Source organism: Diadema antillarum, unplaced genomic scaffold (assembly GCF_040938485.1).
Source record: "Diadema antillarum isolate AM-2024a unplaced genomic scaffold, OU_Dant_1.0 seq00001452_RagTag, whole genome shotgun sequence".
Classification (NCBI taxonomy): Eukaryota; Metazoa; Echinodermata; class Echinoidea; order Diadematoida; family Diadematidae; genus Diadema; species Diadema antillarum.
In genome coordinates, this window is record NW_027272198.1 from 67,598 (window position 1) to 77,883 (window position 10,286).

The 10,286-nt window shown below is 39.0% G+C and overlaps 1 protein-coding gene across 1 annotated transcript; it reads right to left on the minus strand.

Annotated features, from left to right (window-relative positions):
• Positions 1-229: 229 nt before the first annotated feature.
• LOC139709586 (histone-lysine N-methyltransferase SUV39H1-like) lies at positions 230-10,027 on the minus strand. The gene is made up of 7 exons (XM_071621544.1): positions 10,000-10,027; positions 7,200-7,267; positions 6,418-6,603; positions 5,115-5,651; positions 4,471-4,623; positions 2,765-2,894; positions 230-401 (listed from the first exon to the last, which is right to left on the minus strand). The coding sequence occupies exons 1-7, from the start codon at positions 10,025-10,027 to the stop codon at positions 313-315; spliced, it is 1,191 nt and encodes a 396-aa protein (XP_071477645.1). The 3' UTR covers positions 230-312.
• Positions 10,028-10,286: the final 259 nt, after the last annotated feature.

Here is a 10,286-nt window from a genome sequence, read left to right on the forward strand (position 1 = left end):
TCTGGTGTGTGAAGTGTATACCCAAGTATGCAGCATTTAGAAGAGCCTGTAGTCAGTGAGACACATTGCTTTCTGCATATTACCACTCAATTCCTTTATCACTGAAAAAAAACAAACCCACAAAACACAAAATGGGAAAAGAGAAAGGAATGAAAAAAAAAAAAAATGGCAAGCACAACTGTGACCAATGCATAATCCCAAAAGGGGGATATGATATCATTCACCCAAGCAATGTTACATGACTACTGCTACAATTACACCACAGTGTGAGATGGCATAGAATTCCAGACTACCTACAGTCAAGTAGTGGAGCTAGTCAAACAGAAATCCTCGGCAATTTTCTGATCCACAACGACATTCCACCTGAGCCAACTCATTAGCACCAGCCTCGTTGACTGAACCTGGATAAGAAAAGTAGAAAACAAGCCAAACCTGTATTAGTTTCTTTTTTGAGGAAATGATCTGTAATTTAGTTAATTCTTGTTTGTAAAAGTGAACAATGATGGCCATAGTGGACTCTAGTGTTTTACAAATGTGAATATCATATCATATGCTTACATCTGAAATTTCATTTTGCAGATTGGCTGAAATCTAATGGTTGAAGTTCACAAGGAAAAAAAAACCCAAAAAACCCACAGGATTTTCTGAAGGAATACATGATGGGCTCGGGACAGACTTGATACAATAGTTATACATGTATTTCCCTTTTAAAGATTAACATTTTAGAAGCATTGTTTTATCTTGAGTCCCTCCATTTTTTATTGGCAGAACAAGACTAATTTCACATTCTGAAATACAACTTGGACAAAATTTGATTCAAATAAGAAAGATGGTGTTGTCAGCTAAACACTTTATTCAAGAGCTTTGATCTTTCCTTTCTCCTTCATCCAATGAAATAACCCTTCACAACAAATTTATATTGATTACTAACTGCACATGCCATATACCTTTATACAACATCTAAAAAGAATGTAGCTATGCCCATCAAGTGACATTCACTTAAAAGTACCATTGCATGCTGTGGCTGTCAGTCACGCATTTTTTTTTTTTTTTTTAAATAGCAAAAATGGCTAGCGCATGGCTGATGACACCAATATCCATTGACTCCTGCGTCAAACTCGCAATTGACTCAAAGTTTTTGTTCCATTGCACAACTCAGATGTCATAATCAACAAACATATGCCGCGCGTACTCTACAATTACAAGCGTGCTTACAAGCACATATACTTTTGTCACCAAATCATTTTCATATACTTTACATATTATATGTACAGGGCTGACTGTGACTGTGCAGCTACTCATTTGCCGTTCAAGGAAAATGGTTGCCATTTCTGTGCTAAATTCAAGAATCTGTGTGGACCACATCTGTTGACGTCCAAGGTGTTGCATAAAACAAATTGAGTATGGTTTTCACTACCTCCGCCAAGGGAGGAGGTTATGTTTTCGTTACCATTGGTTCGTTTGTTTGTCCGTGTGCAAGATAACTCAAAAAGTCATTAACGGATTTTGATGAAACTTACAGGAAAGGTTGAGAATGACACAAGTAACAAATGATCAAATTTTGGTAGTGATCTGAGAATTTTTTGGGAATTTATGAAGGATTTTTTATATTTTGACAGGTAGGGTCAATGAACTTGGGAGTGCAAGCTGCGCATTTTTTAGGTTTTCAAACGCGCACTAAAGTGCGTGCTCTAGTTTCTGCTAGGGTGAGGTGCGCCGCGCAGCTGAGGGCTTATGACGTAACAAAGGTTTCTATATTCGGAAATCGGGCAATTTTTCAGCATGTACGTGTATACCTATGGGTGGAAATCACTGAGCTCTATGGAAGAGCCCAGAGCTTTCCCCCAGTGGTGGAGAGGAGAAAAATCTCTTTGGGAAGAGCAAGATCATCGGTGGAAAGTAGCTGCTTGGCGGAGTCTGCGCTCTCAGAGTGCTTTTCTAGTTTGTGCAATGGAACAAGATTTTGCACAAGGTGAAAGACAGGCGCTGTATTCAACAATTCAACAAGGCGAAGTGTGAAATCTTGTACCATCGCACTCATGACCATTCACTACATGTATTTGTATTTCTGAAGTAGGGTGTTCTTTATGCATTCAACAACATACAAAAACTTTAAAGGGACATTCCAGATGATTTTCATAATTTCACATCATGTAGTACATAAATCAACAACTCCATGCATAGATTTGTGGAATTTATTGTGGTTCTTGAGCAGAGAAACAATACTTTGAAAAACCTTAAACAAATTACACTGAACAAGGATGATGACATAGAGGCTCACATATTTCAGAAATGTAGCAGTGTAATTCCGTTACAATACCGCTTGCTTGCGAATTCACCTGTATATAATCCATGCAAGCCTTCTTTTGTTCTGCTTCCTTGAGCCCCAACTCATGCATTCTTATGGTGACTCTGCCATGTCATCATCCTTGTCCATTGCAATTTGTTCTCAATTTTGAAAATATTCTTATTTTTCATCTGGATTATCATAAATTCTGAAACTCTGTCCTCAGTATAACTAATTTATAATTGTTTAAATGTAAAAATCTGAAAATCATCTGGAGGTCTCCTTTAACTCTGATCCCGACATGAATAGGATTGCAAATACATACATATGCAATGCAGTTTTTTTTTTTTTTTTTTTTGGGGGGGGGGGTTAGGGGGAGAGTAGTGAAAGGACAGGAAATTATGTAAAAACAAGAAAGCATGTCAAACAATCTAAGTGTGATAAGGAATGAAATATTGAGTCTCCACCTCAACCTACCTGTCATCTGGTAGTCAAAGGTGAGCTCCTCCCCTGCCTTGATGTCACGACAGGCAAATAACGCTATGCGAGGTAGCCTTGGGTCCAGACAGTTCACCCATACACCATACACTACCAGATTGGGATCACACTGGCATTTTGACAGGAGAAAAACAAATGTATAATCACTCAGATGTCTCCACAGTTATCCCTCTCTGACTACCGTCTTAACCTGTTGAAGACGGTCTGATTTTGCTGCAACACACATTTCCCATAGACGCTTGCCCGAGTATATTTGGGACTCGTCCTCAACAGGTTAAAATACTATTTACATGGCATGTACAGATGTACACATGTAGAAGAAGGGTGCTAGACAAGCTGACAAAACATACTTCTTTCTTTTTTTTCTTTGGAGGGGGAGAAGGGAATGGAAGTAAAATAACTGTAAACAGAAATCATATTCAGTTTGTGAACACATTATATTGTCATTACATATATGTATTATCAGTCATTGAATGTAGTTTCGGACAGAGCTGTCACTATCCTTACTTTCAGTAATGATACAGCTGATACCGTGTACTCCTGTTGTAACAAATACGTGTAGTATGGTTATAACAAAATTCTGTAACAACGAAGAAAAAATCAATGGCCCAAAATCATCATTCACATATCTTTACATAAATTATTTGTTTGGCTATAACAAAATTTCAGTAAACACAAAGAAAACTGCCAGTCTTGAGGACTTCATTTTGACCAGAGTTGCCTGTCAAATTAACATTCACTTGTCAAATAATGGTAGCACTAACTCAGTACCATTAATTCAGTAATGAATACTATACAAAATGTATGTCTTCTATCGAGCTCTCTCCAAAATAATAGGAGAAATATTACAAAATGTTACTTTATAAAAAGAATATGCAAAATGACTTTTTACTTTTCTACATAGTTTGAAAGAGTAACCTCTAAGCTTGAAAATTACATTTAACTTGTTCTAATTGGACCGTCCAAACCCATTCAATGAGTGATTGAAATATGAGAGAGTTAGGAGGTGCAGTTTTATAGAAAAAGAAGAAAAGAGAATATAAAGATTAGTGTCACTCTGGCGTGCTGTGCAGAAGTATCAATGAAAATCAGTGAAAGCAAATCCTATCCCAAAAGCTATGGTACAGAAAAACTTTATACGATTTGTTTTGTTATACAGCAGCCAAATTTTGACAGTAGATAAAAAAGAGATTTCTCTCCCACGCGACATACAAGTGTACACTTTAAAAATTTGACTCAGTCAACCGAAATGACTATTTTGGTCCATTGCAGATAATCCTAATATGCAACTTTTTGTGGGTTTTGAGCAGAGGGCGGTCACAAATACACAAACTGGACGAGGTGATGTCATAAGCTCACAACTCTCTCCTTGGCTTGTACAAAAACAAAAAATGTCACAAATTGTGGAATAATCTTTTATTATTACTTAAGCTCTTCCCTATTATACAAATATGCAAATGATATATTTTCCACATGAATTTGAGTCAAAAGACATGAATTTAGTGAGGATATGTCTGCAAGTGAATAGAGACTTGTGGTCTGAACAACAAAGTAAAATTCAGATCCCACATTATGAGCTCTATATATGTTACAGTGCACTCCTGTTATAACAAACAGTTAACAAACATATTGAAAGCATGAGATGCTTAGAAACCTGGTGGTCCACAGACTCCTGTCTCACTTACAGAATGGTTGACAAAATGAGATATGTTGCCATAGTAACCAGCATCCACAGTGAAAGGGCAGTCATCATCATTGTAGTCCAGATCAAATAGGTAGGTCCGCCCATTGGCATCGTAGATCTTGCCCCTGTGTTCCGCTTCCTCACTGGTGATAACCTGTTCCCATAATGAATCAGAAAATAAATGCGTGTAAGTATATTGTTAGGTCCTTAGTTACTCTTAAGTTTGCAAGAGGCTTTAAAATTAGGAAATGACGGCAATGTATTTGTGTATTTGTGTCAATTTCACTTTACAGGGACGTTCCACAAGACCTATTTGTGGATTTTTTGAATGCAGGAGGATTAATGAAAGGCAGAAGAAACTTACATACATGTAGTTCAATTCAAAAATCATTAATTTTTGAAGTTTTGACTAATTTCATGTGCAACCCTCTTGGGATGGGAAAATTTGTGATGTGAAAATAGTACAAGAGATATTAAAAAAAACATATAAAAAATTTAAGAATTCTATTTTTTTTAAAAGATATTAAAAGAGCACTTGGCCTAGCTCCTTCAGAACACAACATTCAAGAATAACATCTGCCTAAATATGTACACATGTGTGATGGAATGGTTATTTAGCTAGACACATAGAAAGAAAGGCGGTACCTCTCCTACATATTCCACGACAAAGGACTTTTTCTTGATGTTGACCAGTGTCCGCACACCCCATCCACGCCCGTTGTTGGTCCTAAAGACAGCTAAACTGTACCTGCGGCCAAGCTGGACAACTCTGTTTGGACACTGGATTCCACACTTACACCTCTTATTGCACTCATAGATTGGAGTCCCTGGTTTCACCTTGACAAGCTTGTGCTGGTTGTAGGCAAATTTGACACCACCGTTCTGGGGACAGCAACCTAACTCTGAGTCTGAAGAGCAATTTGTACATTCACATCCAACAAGTGGGTCACTGGGTATTTCCACTCCTACTCCTGGTATGTAGTCACTGATGTACACAAAGTCATTTGGTGGTCCCTCAAGATCAACCTCATTCACGACCACAATGGGAGCTTCGTTCTGGCACTTGGCATTCAGTTCATGCTCCCAATTTTTGAGTTCTTTCTTGACCAATGACTTGAGGACATCTGTGAGTGCTTTTGACTCGGATTCTTTCCACTTGTCAGATTTTTTCTTCTGAGAAAGCTGCAATGTATAGGATTTAAAAAAAAGAAGAAACTGAAAGAAATGTTGATAAAACCAATACATCAGATATACTAGTGAATAATATGGTACTTTTTTTCCCCTAAAATCCTGTCTCACAACTTCTAATATTGTTATGTAAAGATGAAATAATTACAATAGCTACAACATCTAAAGTGGCATCACATCCTGATTTCTCTATGGATGAAATGATTACTTATTTACGTCAAACTGCAAAGATGTATAGCCTACAGTGAGTAATCAAAATAAAACAAAGTTTTCTACATTTTTTGAAGTGAATCACAGCAAAATATATGAAAGCCAATCTTATTCTTCCTTTCTCTGCTGAAACTATCTTAACATGAAGCAAAAACACTGCTGTACTGATATTCTAGGTTGTAGATGACACATTTTATTTTAAACTGAGAAATCCATTCCTAGCTGAATCAACCTCAAGCTCAACAACCTTAGAACATTTCAATGATAGTCAGGTGCACTCAAGGTGGGTGAATTTGCAATAACAATACTATTTTAATTTTTAAAATTTATCATCCTCAATCAACGTTTCGGGTAAAGACTAAAATGTCATCATAGCTTTGCAATGCAATCTAAATTCAAGATTAGCCAAGTAAACCCCCGGCTAATCTCAATCATACTTGTAGTCCATGATGAAAACATAATTAATGCAGTACACTTGAATTATCTAGAATGGAGTCAAGCATCAAAGCATGAAATTGCTGAAATAGTGCGTGAGATAATTAAATCAAACCTTTTTCAAACTTTTCTCCAGTTGCTTCTTTTGTTTGAAAATTTCTGCACGAGTTACTTGGGCCTTGCACAAACTTTTGTGATATCGTTTCATAAGTCGCTTGCTGTGGCGGAGATTCTTCTTTGGCTCCCATGTGTTTTCACTGCTAGGGTACCCAGCCCACTTCACAAGGTACCATTCCACACTCTGCAAAACAAAAACAAAACAAAAAAGGAACCCTTTACATTTTAGGTGGATATACACAAAATACATCTTTCAATTGACACACAGAATTCCCTCTTTATTTTATGCATTTGTGAGTACAGAAGTTAATCATTACTGTGACAGGTTGTGCCAGGAGTGCATGGTATGGGTTACAATGATTGGAGGGGACAGGGCTAATCTGCATAGAGTCTAGATATGTACAAATACTGTGGGTAACACAAAGAAGACTGGATCACGAAATTTCACATTTATGGCTTTTGCTTAATTCTCTATGATGTAACACAAGGGACAGATTCTACGTCAGATTTACTTACATTTCACCAATACAAATTATAAAAAGTTACATAATTGCTGGCTTTATGTGTTTCTGTTCATTGACTTTTGCTTACATTCTAAAATTATGTAGATACCATACTCTCCAGTATTTGTATCATGCTTGTTGGTATGGAAATGAATAACATGTACACAACCCAAGTAGGCCTACAGTAGTACAGTTGAAAAATGTATGTGTACCAGTTACAGGATACTACAGTAAGTGGTCTCTCTAGATAATGAATGTAGAATGCAGGTTTACTTACATTTACATCTTTGAAGTAATCAACAAATTCTTCTACTTCAAACTCCTCTCCAGAAGAGCTAGATGACTCTGTAACAAAGAATATAAGATCATGTAAAATGTCTCCATGTTAAAAAAAAATAAAGCCTTTGTCAGCAAGTAATGTGTTTGAATTATTCCAAATAAGAATATGAATTATGATTTGTTGTAAATACTACATATATTTCTGTGCCTACATGTTTGCTGAAGAAGCCATGAATGCTTGTAACTTGTTAGACAAAAAAAAAAAAAAAAAATTGTTCTGAGTTCTGTAACATTTTTTGAATTTGACTGTTCTCCTCCGAGACAGATTGAACTCTCTCATAGATACCACTGTGGGCGCTGTGGGGGATGCCGTATACCACTGTCCCTATGGACGTACAATTTAACTTTGATAGGGTGAGGTACTGTACCTCACCCCTCTTTACATCTAATTCACTCTACTAAGTTCAGAGTCCCTATCCACTAACTGCACTATGAGGTTATTTGCAGATGACTGCATGGTTTATAAAACATTCAAGTTGGAAGCAGATTCCCACATCTTACATCAACATTTTGATGCCCCAGTGTTAGGAGACTGACTAGTTAATGCAGTTTAACCCAAATAATTGCCAAGTGCTCAACCTCACCAACAAAAGGAAACCATTTTTTTTTATACAGCATCCATGGACAGCCACTGGCAAACACCAACACAGCCAAGTACCTTGGTGTTCACATTAAGAATAACCTTAGTTGGAACCATCACATCAATCAAGTCACCACGAAGGTCAAGTCCACCAGTGCCTTTCTCCAAAGAAACATCCATGCATGTCAAAGAAAGATCAAAGTGCTGTGCTACCTGACCCTCCTGAGACCAATCATGGTATGGAGTATGCCAGCATAAATTGTGATCCTTTTACACAAGCTAACATCAACAGGTTGGAGATGATACAACGCCGTTATGCCCGCTTTCTATGTATCTGCAATCAAGCAGCATCACTGACATTTATTCCAGACACAACACGACTATGGAACAGCCTACCAGACCAGACCATCAATTGCGCCTCTTCTCTAAAGTTCAAGGAAGAGGTGAAACATCTTCAGCTCCACTACTAGACCACTAGACTACACATAGAGGGCAGGAGCAGTTTTTAGTAGCACACATGTTCTACTTCTAATTATTCATGAAGACTCCTCAGCAAATGTTTTTGAAATACAGTGCACTGTGTAGAGGTGCCTACACGCTTGACCAAAAGATCAGTCTACAACATGTATATCTGGTCGTCGCGGATACGTATGTTCTGCGAAGACTGCGTCTGGCTTCACGGATCCCCAGAGGAGAGCGATAACGTCAAAAAATTAAAAGACTCCTCCGGACAGCAGACGTATGCCGATAGTGATACACCACAAAGGTGGTGTGCACTTTATCTTAAAAAGTATTATAAGATTCATTAATCAAAGATTAAGAAGAAGAAGATCGGACGAAGGTAGCTATCGAAGGGCCCAATCGAAGAAGAAGGGGTGTGCACACATGCTTCTGTGTCTGTGATGATACTGATAGTATACTTGGGTGACCCGCACCTCGTCATAGTTAATGTTTGCCCATATTTGAATCACATTTCGCCACTGAAATTCTTTAAAATCCAACTCACATACAGGAAAAATGCTGAAAATTCCAATGGAATCACAAGTTCACTGATCGATGTCGAAAATTTGCTGCTATCGTCGTCATGCGCTAACGATGCGAAAAAGTTGCGCGCTAAGGAAGGGGCCCGCAACTCGTCACCCGCACTCCCATATACAAAGCACGTAAAAGACGTGTGCGGGTGACCGTGATGCTCCCATAGACATACACGTAAAAGATGCGTGCGGGGATAGTGGTGATACTTATAACACGTATTCCGATTAAATTTCAGATTTTCGCGAAAAACTGTTCGGTTTTCACCACAATTTGCTTGGTTGTGGTAGCCCTGCCAAGTTTCAAGCATACTGAACACAGTCCCGGGCATAAATGTTTGTTTAGTGCGCTTAAAACAATTTTAAGCGGGGTGACGGTATTCGGGCCCCTGACGAGGTGCGGGCACCTCGCTATACTAACAGTGACTGATATGATTCATAGGGGTCTCGGGCTCTATTTATTAGTATAATCATAGACTCATAGAGTTAAGCTTTAAGTGATCCCTCCCATATCCCGGCCCCGGGCTGAGATCCCCCTGGCCTGCCTGCCTACGCCTGTCCTGGCCTGCCTGCTGCGCCTGGCCTGGCCCTGGCTGTCCTGGGTCTGGCTGGCGCTATTGACTATTGACGGCGCTGGCTGGCTGGCTTGCCCTGCTGACTTTGACCGAAAAATCGGTCTGTATTTTGACGTCGGGGATCTGTTCGAATTCCGCGGAGATTACGTCTGGCTTCAGCTAATGGGATCCCGGAGAGCCGTTAATATAAAAAAAAAATGATTAAAAAAAAACTTCTTCCAGACAGATTTTTCTGTCAACTGGCTGGCGCTGGCCAATGTCAATGAGCAATGTTACTGCTGGTTAGCCCCGATTGTCAATGTAGCGTGAAACGTATGGTGCACCAACGTTCCCTGCGCCTCTGTACGTGTAATGACATGACGTGAATTGCATCCAACTCCAGTTGATCTGCGCACATCGCACTTCTCCCTACTGTAAATCAATTGCACAAAAACTAAAATGGACGAATACTAAATAAACTCCACAGCAATAACAATACCGTTTCAATTTCAAAATCTGACAGGAAGACATCAAAGCAAACAACCAATATCGATCTTTTTGTAACACACTTACTCGCTGTCGGTGAGCTGCAGTCTGCCATTTTGGATTTGCCTCCTCTTTTCTGATTGGCTGGTTATGGACGGTGGCGGGCGCGCTCGCTCTTACACGTACCATGTGCAGACCACCTTGTACCTAGCTCTCTGATCCATGCTTTCCCCGTTGCTCAAGGCCGCATCGTCCGAACCTGTCAACCGCGAAATATAACTTTCCGTTTTGACTATTACATACATGTAGGCATGTAGTATATAAGTAGGCCCATAGGACCGGCTGCTGCTTGGACGACTTCTTACTTCTGTGGC